At 35.4% G+C, this 17,322-nt stretch overlaps 1 protein-coding gene across 2 annotated transcripts in view; it reads left to right on the plus strand.

Annotated features, from left to right (window-relative positions):
* GRK4 (G protein-coupled receptor kinase 4) overlaps window positions 1–17,205 on the plus strand; it is a 32,655-nt gene extending 15,450 nt beyond the window's left edge. Inside the window, exons 5-16 of one of the 2 annotated variants that reach the window (XR_014692944.1) lie at window positions 571–671; window positions 2,015–2,107; window positions 3,471–3,534; window positions 4,292–4,432; window positions 5,449–5,639; window positions 9,077–9,114; window positions 11,807–11,896; window positions 12,316–12,524; window positions 13,445–13,590; window positions 14,205–14,342; window positions 15,230–15,352; window positions 16,988–17,205. Coding sequence is in view for 1 of the 2 variants with exons in the window: in XM_084518837.1 (XP_084374963.1) it covers window positions 571–671; window positions 2,015–2,107; window positions 3,471–3,534; window positions 4,292–4,432; window positions 5,449–5,639; window positions 9,077–9,114; window positions 11,807–11,896; window positions 12,316–12,524; window positions 13,445–13,582; window positions 14,205–14,342; window positions 15,230–15,352; window positions 16,988–17,041 (1,380 nt within the window). In the remaining variant the exon portion in view is untranslated. The remainder of the gene's footprint in view (window positions 1–570; window positions 672–2,014; window positions 2,108–3,470; window positions 3,535–4,291; window positions 4,433–5,448; window positions 5,640–9,076; window positions 9,115–11,806; window positions 11,897–12,315; window positions 12,525–13,444; window positions 13,591–14,204; window positions 14,343–15,229; window positions 15,353–16,987) is intronic. The other variant, XM_084518837.1, reaches the window with a different exon arrangement.
* Window positions 17,206–17,322: the final 117 nt, after the last annotated feature.

Raw genomic sequence — 17,322 nt, forward strand, 5'->3', positions numbered from 1 at the left:
AGCTTTTCAGTGAATATGTAATTACATATCTGCTTTGTATGAACAGACTTTCTTACGTCAGTCACCCTGAAAAAGGCTTTACCCCATATGAATGTCTTTCTGCCTTAAAACCAGACAGACTCCAAGTTTGGAACATCTTCTCAGATAGTTTCTTTGGAACTACCATAAATCGCATGCCCTTTTGGCGAAAAACAGATTTGTTTGGGCTGGTTTGAAATAATTTCCCAAACTGTGTGGGTGTTTCTTTCTCCTCCCTTCCATCCTGCCAAAGCAAGTAGATAACTTGCTCTTGTAGTAGTAGACCTATTGAAAGAAAAAGCTTGTATTATTGCCAAATCTAGTTCCCAGGATATTGAAATAGAAATGCATTGAATGTTATTGCAGTTCTTTAATGGGGAACAAATAGAAATTTTATCTGAATCTGACTTCTATAGTTTTCTCAGTGGTCAAATTATTCTTTTCCTTTTCCCATAGTAGCCAGTTTTATTTTGAATTTAGAACTTTCACTTTATTAATTTAAAAATTGTTTTCATTGTTGTCTTTTGCTTGTTTGTTTCAAATAATGTAAAGTCTGCAGCACACTTGCCAGAAATACCTCAGGAAACAGTAAATGAATGTAAAGCAAGACTGGAAAAGAACCCTTCTAAAGACCTTTTTGTGGACTGTACTAGGTACGTTAAAAATGCATAATGCTGTGTTTATGTATCTCAAGAGAAATTTATGCATTTGTGAGACAAATGAAGGGTGAAGTTATTACACCAAGAAGGATTTTGTGTCTGACCTGAGTGTAGGTAAGATGCTTGGAAAAGATTAATTGAAAAGACTAGGTTTTTCCTTCAGAAACATTGCTTAACTTCTGCAGAACTTTTTCTTAAATGCTGTTTTTGCTGAAAATTGCATTATCTTCAAGTGGTGTGGCTACTACCAAGTATTCTTTACATTAGAATGGTATTTCTTTATTATATTTTTAACTTTTGAGTGAGCTCTCTTCTATGGTAAAGGTACTTACAAAATCTAAAATTAAGTTAAGGATTGGGACTTGAAAGGCTTGTGAACACTGTTGCACAATTTGTGGTTCTTGAAAATGGGTTGAGCTGATGCCAACAGTTATATTCAACTAAGGTGGCTGGTTAGAAGATTGATCATGGTAATTAACACAAACTAATTTTGTTCTGAACTCACGCAGTGATATTTCACACAGCTGCAGCAGGGAAGGCTTTTCTTGGAGGGACCGTACCTGTTTACAAGTGTTGCATGTCTTTCTAAAGCCTTCATGCGTCTAATACTACTGGTTTTTCAAGGCGTGCTTGGTCATGTCGGAAGACTTACATTATGTTTTGTCACTGCTTGGGTCATCTCCCTGGCAACAAAAATCAGCATAGTTTATAACCACCTGAGATTAGAAGATTGAAAGGGATGTGTGAGAACACCTAATAAAACATGTCTCAAATGGAAGATCCGTCTTGTAGTCATGCCCTGTCCTTCGTCCAATAAATACCTGAATACAATTTGAGTGACTTCCTAATTTTGTTTCATCTCCTTGTGTTTAGTTTAAGGAGAATGATAAAGATGTAGGGAGTGCAGGCTTGGATGTGTTATTAAGTATTCCAATTTCAAATCCTAGAATAAAACTTCACCTACCAGCTTCCAAAGAATGTATGAAAGCTTTTAGATCTGTTCTTGTGAATACCTTTTAGAGGTCATATTTGTGGGGCCACAGTTACACTGCATAACTGCTGATAGGCCAATGTTTAGGGAGGCTTGAAGACAGTGAGAATACAGTGGTCAAACTTTCTAGTTGCTGTAGGTAACAGTGGTTTGGCATTCACTAGTATTTTGGCAGGAACAGTTTTCTGTGACAGCCACTCTGTGAAATACCTAGGTTAAAACCATTGTAAAGACAATGGCCGGGTTTTTCTGCCTACAGTTCCATTATGTCGATTTTAATAGATTGATCTGCTACTTCATCCGTTTTTCAGTATAATTCTGACTGAGTTTATTTTCCTGTTTCTAGAATTGTCCATGAATACCTAAGCAGGAGACCTTTTGAAGCTTACCAAGAAAGTGTGTTTTTTTCCCGTTTTTTACAGTGGAAATGGCTGGAAAAGTAAGTTTTGTTTTGTTTTGTAATGTGTGTATGATAATTTTGCTTTGCTTTGTGACCAGTTCTGCTTGTAAGGCTATAAATGTTGTAGAGCCCTAATGAATACCATTGCTTATTTGAGAAATTATGATCTGAAAGACAAATGTGTAAATGATCATGTTCATGGGATAGCGAGAGAGCCACTACTCTGAGTATCTGTTCAGGAGTCTTTATATAGTGAATTTGTATTACATAAATGCAAATTTATTATCATATTTCTATATGTTTGGCTGTCAAGTGTGCAGTGGGATAACAATCTTTCTTGGGAATTCTGTCAGTCTTTAGTTTTAAATGTAGTCTAATTAGTAGTTAATAAGTATGTTATAAAACTAGATTAATCTGCTGTGTGACTGGGTAACTAATCATTTTTTTCAAGGTGGTAGAGACAGATCTAGTAATTAAGAGAGCAAGATATTTCTTTATCAGCAAATAGTTTAGTCTTTTAAATCAATACTAAATGAATGTCCACACTTTTTCACAAGGTTGAAATTGGTACAAATTCGTTCTTATTCAGTGCTTTTGGGAATTGTGATCACCTATTCAAACATTAAGGTGTTTGAACATGAATTTTATGGTAAATTCCAATTACCCTGTGTCTCCGACTGAATTAGCAGCAAAAGCCAGGAAGGGAACTAGGGAAGCTACTCAAACAATTAAACCAAATGAACATCCATTTGCTGTATTGAGAACAAAGCTGCATTAACAGTGGATGCTCCTTAAAAAAATCCGCTCACCACCATGAAATAGCCCTGCCCTGATGCATGTTTAGCAGTATTTTAGCATAGAATGGCTGACATATTTACTGCTTCCAGTTACCTCTTCCTCTTCAACTACATCAAAACCTGAACAATTTTTTAAATTGCTCTTGAATCACTATTGCATACCACAACTTTTTTTTTTTTTTTTTTTGAAAAAGTGAAACAGCAAAGCAAAGAATAGTTTACCTTTTTTTAAATGCTGCGTTGTAAGCATGATCTTGTTGAAAAGCAGCCTACGTGTCAGCGTACTGCAACTAAGGAAGAAAACTGGAGGTAATAACTTGACTACTGATGAGATCAGATAAGGCTCTAACCCTAAATGACACAGCTTTTTTCATGCTATTTTGAATATCTGGTGACCACATGAAGGGACCCATGGTTCCAATCAGTGCACCCCTCTCGCTTTAAATTCAGCTTATTATAATGCTGTCTTCACGAGATCAAAACAACTGTTATTCAGCCAGATGCCATTGAACAGGAAGGACAAAAAGAGGACAGACCTCGGGGTGGGGAGGGATTACAAACTCTTATAATTCTTGTTACAGTAATTATTTCTTTCTGTTAATCAGGCAGCCAGTAACCAAGCACACATTTAGGCATTACCGAGTACTAGGAAAAGGTGGATTTGGAGAGGTGAGTGCAGATGTATCTTATTGTAAGGTACTGTGTTAACCTTAAACATTAATACAGAGGAAAAGAAGGTTTGCTTATTTATTTATTTATTTTTCTCTTGGCTCTAACAGTCTACATTTTGACATCAACTGGCAAACTGTCATCAGCCCAAACTGCTTTCTTTTAATGTGCTAGTCTTATTATTGTAGATCATGCACAAAATTGGAGAAAACTTCCCCCGACTATGACAATTGTTGTTTCTGTTTAGAATTTTTACTTGGCATTGAGGACATAGTTTTGTTTCTACTTAATAATTACATAGTGTATTCATAAAGTTTATGTGAAAATCTCTATTTCATTCCCTTTATAATTCACTTTTTTTTTTTTTTTTTTTTTTTTTTTAATCTTTCAACTGTATCCCTATATTGAAGGGAAAGGAGGGTTACAAAATTACAGAAGACGCTAGTCTTCTGTCCTGCTTTCCTAGATACATATTGTTATCACAGTTGGGTATTTCACCAATACAAGATCTACAGTTTTACTAATTATTCAATCTCAGCAAAAATGCATCGGCTCCTATATAATGTTTTGTTTCACTTCTATTATAGCTTTTGTGACCCTCTTAAGTTGTTCTGTGGGCAAAAGTGCACTTTTCATACTTAGAGGCCTTCATTTTCTGAGATCATTCAAGAGTTTGGGAAAAAAAAAGATGCATATATTTTAAGAAAAATAAAATTTGATGTAAAACTAGTGTCTCTGACACCTTCTCTCTTTTTAGGTGTGTGCCTGTCAAGTACGGGCAACAGGAAAAATGTATGCATGTAAGAAGCTAGAAAAAAAGAGAATAAAGAAGAGGAAAGGGGAATCAATGGCTCTAAATGAAAAAAGAATTCTGGAAAAAGTGAATAGTAGGTTTGTAGTAAGTATCTAGTTCTGATCTTGTTCTCATGAGTTTGTCTGGCATTGCTTGCTTCATTTCAGTCTTTTCCAGGAGTTTTTGGCATAAGATATTTTCTAATTGATTTAGAGAATGTGTGACAACTAAGATAAATGATTTGATAGAGTAACTAGTATGTTTTATGTGATTGTTAGTAGTTCAGTGCAGAAAGTTTTTATACCCAGTATTGAATTAGTTTTAGTCTGCCCATTAAATTTAATATTATTTTACAATGTATTAAAATTGTTTTTCTTTGAATGTGCTTTGAATTCTGCTTTAAAACTTCAAATGCACTTTTAAAGCATATACCTAAAACTGAAGGAAATAAAACTGTAGTATTCTTCCAGCCCCATCAACAGTTCATTCCAAGTACAGTCAGAAGAAAGATTATAAGGAGCTGTACTGAATCTTTGCTGTTGGCAAGTTCTAAGCAAGGCAAATATATAATTATTTGAAATAAATAAGATAGATAGAAATTGCACATTTGATCTTAAATAACTTACTCATTTTCTGTAGCATAGGGCAGCTTTGAGTCTTGAAGCTCAGGGAGACGGTTTGACAATCCATAAATGCTGAGGTATTAATAAAATAAGATACATGTATATGCACATGTTATTTTATAAAGAGTTATACATATAATGTGCAGCTGAATGGTCTCACCAATAAATTTGTTGTCTGGATGGGGCTCTATGGATGTCTAAACAAATATGTTGCTAAACTGCTGCGTGTGGTGATACAGGGTTTGTTTATACATGCAAGCTGGTCTGGATTCCTTTGTCTTCAAGTACTTTACTCCAGGAAGATAAACATGGTAGGGTTGCTCAAGGTGTAACCTTAGTGGACAGCAAAAAATTCTCTGCTTTGCTTGTTTTCTTTTTTTTTTTTTTTTTTTTCTTTTTCCCCCAATGAATTCATATATTGCTTGTGTTGGAAAGAGGAGCTGTGAATTGGAGTTTACAAGCGAATAATGGTCATCTTCTCCTCTGTCCCCTTTTCAGGTTAGTTTATCCTATACATATGAGACAAAAGATGCCCTGTGTTTAGTACTAACCATAATGAATGGAGGGGATTTGAAATTTCACATATATAACATGGGAAATCCTGGCTTTGATGAAGAAAGAGCTATTTTCTATGCTGCAGAACTGTGTTGTGGTCTGGAGGATTTACAGAAGGAGAGAATTGTTTACAGGTGAGTACCATCTTTAGTACCAGCTCATACCTTGATATTTCCATGTCTGTTTGGCATTAAACATAAGAATTATTTTCTATTAAAACATACTTGTATTCAAACTTATAGTGAAAGAAGCAAAAAAAAATTTAGTTTTTTTTTCACCATGTGTCCCTTAAACTTACTGACTTACTGATTGTATTTGTCTTCTTACTGGTTATTCTGGTCTAGGTACTTGCTGAATTCTAAAACATTAAAAAAAAATAAATTCAAGATTTGTTTGCAAACTCATAGAAAATCATGATTTGCAAAGCAATTTGATTAGCAATTCAAATAAATAAGCAAGCTTTAGGAAAATATATTTGCATTCATGTCCACTCTGAAGTAGATGTTCACAGAAGACTGAAGTCCTTTGCTGTGTTGCTCATTACACCCATGTCAGCCGTAATCTTGCATAGCTTCCATGTAGTGAGTCTTAGACTTTTTTCATCCTCTATGTGGAAGTCTAACATACCCACACAGCAGTCAGTCTCAGAAATTAGCAGAACCACAGAGTAAATTGGACTTACACATTGTTCCCTAAAGAGTTTGGCCAATCTTGTGATGATGCACAATGTGTTTTCGTGTGTGTAGGAGGGAAGCAAGGATAAATTGAAGAGTCATGTTTTCACTCGTTATTCTCATATGGATCAGCTACAAGTATGTAATTTCTTGCTTCCCAAGTGAAAACAAATGTGATTGTTTAAAAACAAAAACAAAACCCACAGCCCTTGTGTCTAAGTTCAGCTTGTTAGCTATTTGCATACTAGATCTTCAAGTGCATATGTTAAATCCTAGCGTTATCTGAAATTCCAGACTTCAGAGTGGTCATGGTGTCTAGATCTGTCCTTTTTTTTGTTCTGTTTTTTCATCAGTTTCCAATTATTGGGAGTTTTTATGGTCTGCTACAAAAACTTGGTTTGTGAGTAAGCGAAAAAGTAGTTTCACAACCAACTTGTGAGTCAAATTGCATCTTACTGAAAAAAATGGAAATTATTTTTAGTTCTCTGTTAGTAATGAAATGATGGACCAAGAGTCAGTGCATGTGCTAGTACCAGAATAATCTGTATGCTCAGGGTGAAAAAGAAAGGGCTTAAATTTAGTCATAATACCTGAAGACGTTATGACATTGTTTAAACAACTCAGTATAGGACATACTAGGGGAGTTACTGCCCACTAAATAAATGGATGAAAGGAGACTGATTATACCATGTCAACTCCGCTGCACTTGAGGACTAAAACTAGAAAATGTTTGAATAATTTTATGGTCCCGGTAGAATTACTTTTGGCCCTGCTCTTATTAATAAAGAATGACCAATTCCATGCAAGGAAGTCTTGTTTTTTTTATCCTTTGCTGAAAGTAGTTTTTTTTTTCCTGATATCTGATTATTTTTTTCCATATGTATTTCTTCTTGTATAATGTATTTAGGAGCTTAGTTTGACATTTTCCATTTTTACAGTCAAGAAGCCAAAAAAGGTGGTCATAGATGTGTTCAGGATGTCGCTGCTTACAGTGATAGGTTACATGATCAAAATTCCCTGTCAGGCAACTCAAAGGAAGTGCATTTAGGAATCAATACAGTGACAGTGTAAAATAAACAGACCAGGAAGAGTGGAAGAATTGACCATAATTATTTTACTCTCACCAAAGAAGTTTTGCTGGCAACCTGCAGTAATCATGTTTTTGTGAGGAACAGGACAACTTGAAGTACGTCTTCACTATTTCTACAATTTATTTTTCCTAATTGTGGTAACTAATATTTTTCATTTTCTGGAGCAAGAACAGAAGGAACGTTCTTTGTCTCTTGCTGTCATTTAAAAAGTATTTAATACTGAAAGGACCACTGAATTTCCAAAACCAAAGCTAGTTCTTCTTATTGTTGCCCTATCCCAAGGAAGGGACTGAGCCCGTTTACGTGTTCGGTAGTAGCTTGTGAAACTATCTGTAACTTGCCGTATGTTGCTGACATTAGAAAAAATAAGCAAACAGACAGGAACGAGTAGTGGAGCTGTTCTTCCGTATGCTGCAGAAAACGTTTGCTATGTAGATCAAAATCAGGATTCGCATGGAACAGGGTGGGGAATAAATACTACCTCCTTTCTTAAAGGGACTTTGGTGCTGCAGTTTTACTGCCGGAGTTAACTGTCTCTGCAAGGGTGGTAGTGTTTTTTTTTTTTTATTACATGAGCTGTCGTGAGATCTAGATTTGTCTCTCAAACTCATGGAGGTGCCCAAAGCTCCACTGCTTAATGTGTCTGCAAGGCCAAAGTTTGCCTGTTGAATACACAGTGGCTAAATGAAGTATCTCCTTGCCCATCTCCTGCTTTTGCTTCAGAGCAGACGCCTTTACACTGAAAGCCCTGGAAGGATTTCATTCAGTGCTGTTCAGTGACTGCACTGAGTTCCAGTCCCTACATGAAGCACTTCTTCATCAGAGAACCCTTGAATTAGCAGACCATGCTAATAATTCCAGATAATCTTGAGAGTATTACATTTATTTCACATCTTCTTATCAAGAAGTTTTCTGTGTAGGAGGGCTGCTGTAAGCTATAGCAAAAACGGACCACTGCATGCTTAGTCCAATTAAAAAAGTATATATTTTTAAATCTATTTTTTTAAATGAACCTCTTAATTTGGGGGGGACAGGGAGGGTTTGAATATCCCATAACATGTTTGTTTTTTTTTCTTTTGTTCTTAAAGGAAACATTTACAAGATGTCTCTAAAGTGCAGAATTGCAACACAGCAAATGAATTGCTCTTTTACTCTTTCTTGAGTCTTGCTAACATTTAATAGCTAAGGAATGTTTCACGTGAAACTTCTGTTCCCAGGAAAAGAAGTAGCAGAGACTCTTAGAAAGTTGATTGCAAACAATCCTATCTAGATACAAGTGCCTAGTAAGCTTCAGGAGCTGCGTGTCAAAATAAAGGAATTGAGTTTGAATTGATGATACTTAAGTGTATGCTTTTAGTTCTCTTTGTTGATATTCTGCCACAACAGGATGAAATGGAGCACCAAACTGCAGCAGCAGCAAGTACCGACTTGTCTTGCTGGTGTGGGTTTGCATGGCTAATGGCTCAGAGAAAGGTCTTCCGCCTGTGAGCACAAACTTGGTTGTAAGATGGTGGTTCTTCATGTCAGGATTTTAGTGTTGTGTCTCTCATCTGTGAAATAGTTTTTTTTTTTTTTTTTTTTTTTTTAAGCATAAATGGGATAAAGAGTTGGGAAACTCAACAGTTAAACGATTTGTATTACAGGTCCTCAACTTTACAACTCTTTTGTCTATAGGTGAAAGCTGGAAAAATACCTTTTATCAGAACCGTTATAAGAAGCCCTGCATTGCCTCAGTTACCATTCATTCATGATGGCTGATAATTTTACCTCTATATAATTCATATTTTTTTTCTGTTTAATTTGTAGAGACCTGAAACCTGAGAATATACTCCTTGATGACTGTGGTAAGTAAAAATTTTAAATTTGGAAATCAGGAATTACAAAACTAATTAACACTGTGCCAGGAATCAAATGAATTAGTATCTTCGTAACAGAGGGGACCTGACTGACAAATGTTAATATTCTAATGTGTTTTAATTAGTAAATTAAAAAAAGACCAAAACACAGGTGTCCATGCTTTTTAGAGAGTATGAGAAAATACTGCGGCCGTGGGAGAGGAGAACAACACATAATATTATAAGGGTCAGTTTCCTACCTCAGAATGACTTTGTTTCCTTTTTTCTCCTCCTCCTCCCTCCCTCTTTATGTAATTTGGCTAAAACTTTTGCATGGATTTGTTTTACTTTTACATGGATTTGTTCTTTGTTTGTCTTTTCATCTTTTCCTATGAAAACGTAATTTGTTAGAAGCAGTGCCAGAATTACACTTAATCAGTAAAATATAATATTAAGTAATAACGAGGAAAAAATCTGAGGCATGAGTGTTTGTTTTAACACTTAACTAAAACAGCTTGGTTGGTTACTGGTGTAGATATGGCTCAGGAGAATCAAAGAAGTAAGGAAAAATATGAATAAATGTTTTTATGTATTATTTTTCTTCCAAAAGCCATTTTTTTTTTTATAATGCCTTTGTATTAAATCTGTCAGAATCTTCTGGATTCACTGTAGAACATGTGCAGCAATCACCTTCTTCTAAGCTGTGGAGGAATATTACCAGTTTGTTCTTGTAATTGTTGAGTATTAAAGGAAACTTTGCATTTGGAGTGATTAGCACAAAGCTTAGCTTTTTTTTTTTTTCTTTTTTTTTTTTTTTTGAAAGTCAGCATGTTCTGACTGATAAAGTGCTTAAAAAAAAAAGCCTATGAGAAGTCACTTTGCAAGAGCTAAAGCTTTTTTAGACATCAAATGCATTCTTTAATTTTTCTCCCCAGCAAAGTCTTGCAAAAGCAGAAGGTTTCTTTGAGGGAAAATGTAGCCTTACAGTACTGCGCGAGAATGCTTTCTCGGTGCCAGGGATATTCAGATCTTGTTCCAGAGAGCAGAGGGGACTAATTAGAAAATCACTTCAGGAGCTCACATGGTGCACTTGACAAGGGGTTCATCAGATGTCAGGGAAAAGAAGAGCATCTGCATGTATTTAACATAGCATTTGGTGCTCAAGAGTATGTAGTTATTCCTAACCAACATAAAAAGTGACACTTAACTTTTTCTACTCTCTCTCTCTGTCTCTCTCTCTCTAGTTTCCCCCCCCTCCCCCCCCCAATTATCTAGCACATGTAAATAAGAAATGGATATGCTAATATTTAGCACAGATGCTGCTGAGCTTTTTGAATGACAAAATATTTGCAAAGGACTGTGTCAAATATTTGAATGGGCTACCCAGAGAGATGATACACTTTAGAAGGCTTTTTTTCTAGAAACAGATTTTTTTTAACAAAATGTGGAGCAGACTGCTTTATCTGGAGGAGGGTGTGCTAGAGACCTGAAGTCCTTTTCATCCTGAATTATTCTGTGAATCTGTGATGGTTCTGTAAAAAACACTGTCCCTGACAATGTATGTAGTATTCGAAATGTATTGGGATTTTTTTTGTTGTTGCTTTCACCCCTAAATCTTTCTACCACAGTTAAGGAGCAATTTTCAGTTTGAAAATTCAGTGGACAACGAACTTGTCTTTTTTTCTATCTAGCCTTTTTTATTTTTAGTGAGAAAATAGGTTTTATATTTTCAAATTAGAACAATGTCAATACAATTCTTGCTTTGAATTGCCTTAGATTATTTTCTGTTGAGTCTGTCCAGCAAAGAGCTATATTTGTTCATGGAGATGTGAGGGAGTGTGGGGGTGAACTTGTTTCCTTTGCCATTCTTGGACTTTCCCCATCTGAGCAATATTATTCATGACAAATCACAGTTCTCCATAAGCCTGCCTTTACATTAGAGGTCCTAATGTAAATGGCACGCATAATGGGAGAGGCAGTTAACTGGAGTTGGCTTAAGTTTGGCTGATAAATTGAAATAAAAGCTGAAGTTTTCTGCAGTAGACTGAGTCATGAGAAGGGGAAATCCTAATAGTGAATTGGCATGTTATAATATAAGTAATTCTAAGTAGATTTGGTCAGGCTACTTCTCTTTTTGGGTAGAAGTGGGGATGGCAATCCCAATTACTTGTACTCATCATTACTAGGGTACTTTGTTAGAGGAAAACCTGATGTTTCAGTACAAGTTATAGCTTTGTTATATTAGGAATGAATGGAGAAAATTCTGATGTTTTGTTAGGAAGTGAGAAAGCTAGGTGTTTGTGTGTGGGAATACAGAATGGAAAAATACACATATCTATTACGTAGATCCAGAAATCAAAATAAGCAGTGATAATTTCTTTGATACTAGAGTTGCAGCCCATGCCAAAACTAGGAACAGAGTACTTGACAATATCTTTGTGTGTGTATGACCTTCAGGAAATGAGTTAGATCTCTACCTCTCTTCCTTTTACGTGTTTTTAATTTAAAAAAAAAAAAAAAAAAAAGCTGTGGGAGGGACAACTAAATCACTCCTTTCTAGTTATAGAAACTTAATGTTGTGAGGTATATGAATGTTTTAATATTTTGGGTATCTTTTTATGAGGTATGCAAGAAAAATTTGTTTTTAAATACGATATTTTATTGTTTGCTGACCATATTTTATATCTTTTAACACGAACAGGACATATTAGAATTTCAGATCTTGGATTAGCTGTGCAGATTCCAGAAGGAGAAACAGTCCGAGGACGGGTTGGGACTGTTGGTTACATGGGTATGTGAAATATCCTTTGCTAGTTATGTTTCACCAGCAAGTTAGGTTAAACTTCTGCAAATATATGAGTGACTTGTATGAAGAACTATATTGGGTCTGGGAAGAAAGGTTACAGTACATGGTGGAAAATGTTAGTTATAAGCCTTCCAGTAAACATGAAGAATTAACTTTGGAAATTCTAGTTTTAGGTTGAAGAAAGCAAAGAAAGCACTTAATTTCTTCTGAACCGAAGCATTAAAAAGCTTAGATGCTTCTATTGGATACCCATAGAGTCCTCACCATAGAAATTAATATTTCTTCAGAGTACAAAGGAGTTGCTTAGAAACTTTTTGCACAGAGCCAAAAGAGTACCTGAGGGTTTTTCGGTATTTAACAAATTAAAGTAAATTGTCATGGTTTTTGTTTGTCTTGTCTTGTAGCTCCAGAAGTGCTCAAAAATGAAAAGTACACATTCAGTCCAGATTGGTGGGGTCTCGGGTGTTTGATTTATGAAATGATTGAAGGACAGTCGCCATTTAGGAAACATAAGGAAAGGGTCAAACGGGATGAGATTGACCGGAGAGTAAAGGAAGACCAAGAAACATATTCAGACAAGTTCTCTGAGGAGGCAAAATCCATCTGCAGGATGGTGGGTGAAGAGACATAGAGGTTTGAAAATTAAATTTCTAATCCTTTTAAGAGATGAACTGCTTTATTTTAAAGTCTTCTGTTGAAGAAGACTTGTATTTTGTATTTTTTTTTTATTAAACTGGGTTAGTGTGGAATAAGAGCTCTTAAATCTTTCTCTGGTTCAGATGGACATTTCTGATGCTCTGTGAGTCGCTTGTTTATCAGACTTTGAGAATTCAGAACTTTTTCTCGAAGACAAAGGGAGACTGCGTAAATGGATTTCTCATTCATGTGAATGAAAAAATGCAAAACTTCTTAGAGCACACATGATTATGTGACAGAACACAATAACATCTTCAACTTTGATACTGCATGAGGAGAAATGGCAGAGTAGTATACTAGTTGCCTAAAAAGAGTCTGTACAAGACAGCAGCTTTTTTTTTAATCTTTTGTACTCTTAAATTTAGTAAGAAGCACACCTATGCAGAAAGCTTCAAAAGTTTTCTTTTCTAGTTTGTGCAAAATGGTTAAATTACTTAACCCATTGAAAAAAAAAAAAGTAAATCTGCATTTCCTGAAAATAACATCAACTGCAAAAGCTATTCAACCTGGCATCAATTAAAAAACAATAATAATAATAAAATAAATAAATAAATATTTTATATATATATATATATATATATATATATATAAAACTTTGGGTCTAATCTTAATTATCAGGATAATCAACAGTCTTTTTTTGTTTTGCTTTGTTTTGTTTTTTGTCTCCTGAACATCTTTTTGCTCCTGGAATGTTGTAGTTTAGGTTTTCAGTTCATTTTGATACCACAATAAGGTTCATCTTGTAAAAGCCCAAGTAAAAAAAAGATACAGATTTTTTTCTTTAAATTTTGAGATAGTATCACTAGCTCAGCTTTTTTTTTATTCATACCTTTGCAGTTACTTGCGAAAAATCCAGGTGAACGACTAGGCTGCACTGAAAATGGAGCTGCTGTTGTAAAACAACACCCTATTTTCAAGAATATTAACTTCAAGAGACTGGAAGCTAACATGTTGGAGCCTCCATTCTTGCCAGATGTAAGTAGGTGAGACAGATTTGATTAGTATCTAAAAAAGGCATGAACTGTCATAATTCTGTGTCAGTAATCATGTGACCTCCAGCGAAACTTTTAAAGTTATTTACATTGGCGGAAGAATGCCATTGTGTAGCTATTGATGGCTAGTTGTTTTGTGGCATTTTATCTGAGATTACCACTATTGTAAATTGTTTTCTGTGGCACTGTGGAGCTTTGTAGCTGATTTCTTAGCCCTGAAAACTCTGCATTCCTGTATCAGATGCTGAATAAATAAAGATTAGCTTTGAGGAAATAACTCTGGAGTTGAAAGGAAGGTAACAGAGGACAAGTGAATTATGACAACCAGTAAGAAAGTCAGAGATGCTGCATCCTCTTTCTGTTTTCAGTATTCCTGTTGTGTTATTTGCAGGATAGACAGAACTTCTCAGGTGCATTATGATGAGATTATTTAAGTTTCTGCTTTTGCATTATCTGTATAGTGTAATTTGGTGATTAGCAATGTTAAAAAACAAAACGAAAGTGCAGATATTTCATGCCCCGCTCTGCTCGTCTAGGGGACAAAAAAAAAAAAAAAGAAAAAGGAAAAAAAATACTTAATGAAGCAATATTGTCTTGTACTGCAGCCACGTGCCGTGTATTGTAAAGATGTTCTGGATATAGAGCAGTTCTCAACAGTAAAAGGAGTGAACCTGGATACTACAGATGATGACTTCTATTCCAAGTTTGTTACGGGTTGTGTCTCAATCCCTTGGCAAAATGAGGTATTGTATATTTCATAGAAGATTTTCTTTAGCACAGAAAATGTGAAGGTTCATTAGGGGATATAATCATGATATTAACTTCTGTGGAATATGAAGAAATTTTTCCATTAGACTTGTTTGCTTAGAGACTTTGGAAAAAGTTTTTTTCCCAAAACATTAATAAATTACTAAAAATGGAAGGACTGCCATAAATTTGCATAAAATAAAGTCTGGCATCTTGTCATGCTTGCAGCCTACAGAACAGTATTCAGCATCAGTGTCACCATACCTTCCTTGTTCTTCTACCATATGTTATGGAGTATTGCAGTTCATGCCCAAATGTCACTAGAGTATCCAAATGATGTAGTAATAGCAGGCTTACCTTTTCTAAGGTTTCAAAACAAACTATTCAGCATCAGTCAACTCAGACTTTCTATTAAGGTTCTTTGCTCTGACAATGAACAGTCTGGGATTCTGCATAGATCATTTCTCCTACTCAGTCATGTTTATTAATAAAGTTCAGTCCATGCCATAAAGGTATTCAATTTGTTAAGCTCAGTTGCTCTGAAATGAGCTGAACAGACAGAAAGAAAACCAAATATATAACAATAATATATAACAATACAGAAAGCAAATCCACTTCTTGTTCTAAAAACTGCTTATGGCATCATAGGCAGGAGAAGTGCCTTCCCAAAGTGAAGCATCACACTGTTTACGTGCATATTGGTGGGGTTTTAGTTTTCTGGGTGGTCAAGGTGAGTGTAGACTTTGCCTTCCTTCATGTAGGTCTGCAAATGATGTTTTGGTAGCAAGTAACTGCTAGGAGTACAGTCAGAGTAAATAGATGATAAATGGAATATGTTTGAGAGGCTTGTATGGATATTTAATTTATTTCATGTCTTTCAAAGATGATTGAAACAGGATGCTTTGAAGATATTAATGCATTTGAAACTGATGGTACTGTGTCACCAGACAGAGAGAGGTCTCCTAAACCAAAGAGAGGCTTCTTTCACAGACTTTTTAGTGGAGAGGTAAGGGTATTTCTTTTCTTTGATAAAATTTCCAGTGAGACCTTAACATCTGTTCACCTATAGCATTAAATAATCTGATAGGAAAAATAGTTTTTCCATGAATACAGAGAGAAATGAAACCTGGCTTATTGTGGCTTTGCCCCTCACTGCATTTCAGAAACTATAGCAGTCTATAACTCCAGGAGTTTTTCCTCCTTCAGCGTTCTGTATTCCTCTAGTATCTGCTAGCTGTTGATTGTGGGGAAAAGGTAGTGTATGCTGCTAATAAATAACTGTCTTGTAGGACTTTTCTTTCTGAAGGTATTTACTCAAGTCTTGTTCCTTACCTATTCTGATAGCTTTTTGTAGAAGACTAGGTGATTTGAGAGATAATTGAGGGCCCCCTGTGTAAAATCTTAAATAGAACTGGGTAATTTATTCAGAAGTGTGATTGGGCAGTGCAACTTGTAGTACTTGCTCCTTTAGAATTACTTTAGAAAGGAGCAAGTACTCCCAACGAATCATTCAGGTTGGAACAGACCTCTAAGACCATCTAGTCCAACTTTCAACCTAGCACTGAATCATTCCAGTGTATTAAGCTAAGCAAAGATAACCCCTAAATGAATGAGTGTGAAGAAGTGTTACGAAACAAACATTAAAATATTTTAGGAAGTTTAATGCTATCACCAAAACAACAACATAAATGTTTACATAGCTTTTGATAATGCACAGCCTTTCATACAGACATGAATTCTCCTCTTTAATAAACATTTAGATGTACATGAATTGAATCCCCAAATGTTTACTATCTAAAAGATAGGACAGTGTGCTTGCTTATAGGCGGTGAGAAATAGGCTGTTTCTGAAGTTTTTCTGTAGATGTATTTCAGAATTCTGCTTGCTCAGTATGCATGCACTTAGAGTGGAATTATTTTAAGAAGCACGAGTGTATTCCAGTAGACAACACTTCTCTAGAAACTACTTTTGCTTTCAAGCGGAAATGGAATTTTAAATTTGCTAGGAGCATATCAGTAAGTAGCCACAACAGGGCTGTGTATTAAAATTGCATGATGATGATTTTTGTCATCAGCTGGTAATTCACCCCTGTAAAATGGTGCAATGCTAATGGCATGTATAATAGTACTGCCATTTCTAGTTCACCTTTCCAAATTCACTTCATCCACTTTCATAGTAAGAGAACAGAAGGAACAATTAAGTATAGAATCATAGAGTATTAGAGTTGGAAGGAACCCACAAGGATCGAGTCCAACTCACATAGCTAAAGTTAAAGCTTGGGTCTTACCTGTGGTCTTACCAAACTGAATCAGCAGGGTTTGTATTGTTCTTTGTACTGCGAGTCCTAAAAATACTAAAATGTGTGTTGAGAGCTCTTAAAGTAAAGACACTGCAGTTATTTGTCCTGTGAAGTTAAAAGAAGTACAGAACCTAAGGTTAAATGAAACTTTAATGACTTGAGCTTTGGGGCTGGGCTGTGGTTTCCTTTGATACTCCCAAAGCATTTAGTTAGTATGGAGCAAAATGTTCTGGAAACAGATCCAACCCCCTCCCTGCCACCCAGCCTTTGTGCCCCATAACACATACGAACCAACAACAGTGTTAGTTCTGCAGCTAAATTTGTCTTTGTCTTTTCTTACAGGTCTGCTTTAAATCTGATTGCAGTGATGATGAACAGGAGTCCTCCAGACTTTAAGTCATTTTACTGTCATCAGAAAGGATGAGCAAACTTTAAATGTTTTATATCTCTGTAGCAAAGTGTATTATATATATTTTTTATCTGAGTTCAAGAATTTTTGTACATTTGTACTTCATTTGTTTTAAGATGTATATTTTCACTAAAGCTTAATTGTACAAAAACCGAGTGCCATTTGAGTGAGTGTGTTTCTGTATGTATTTCATTTCTTTTTTATTTTTTTTCTCCCCAGTGGAATGAATCTAGAAATACTAAAAGGATTTTCAAGCACAGAGATAATA

The sequence above is a fragment of the Aythya ferina genome, assembly GCF_964211825.1.
Source record: "Aythya ferina genome assembly, chromosome: 4".
Taxonomy (NCBI): Eukaryota; Metazoa; Chordata; class Aves; order Anseriformes; family Anatidae; genus Aythya; species Aythya ferina.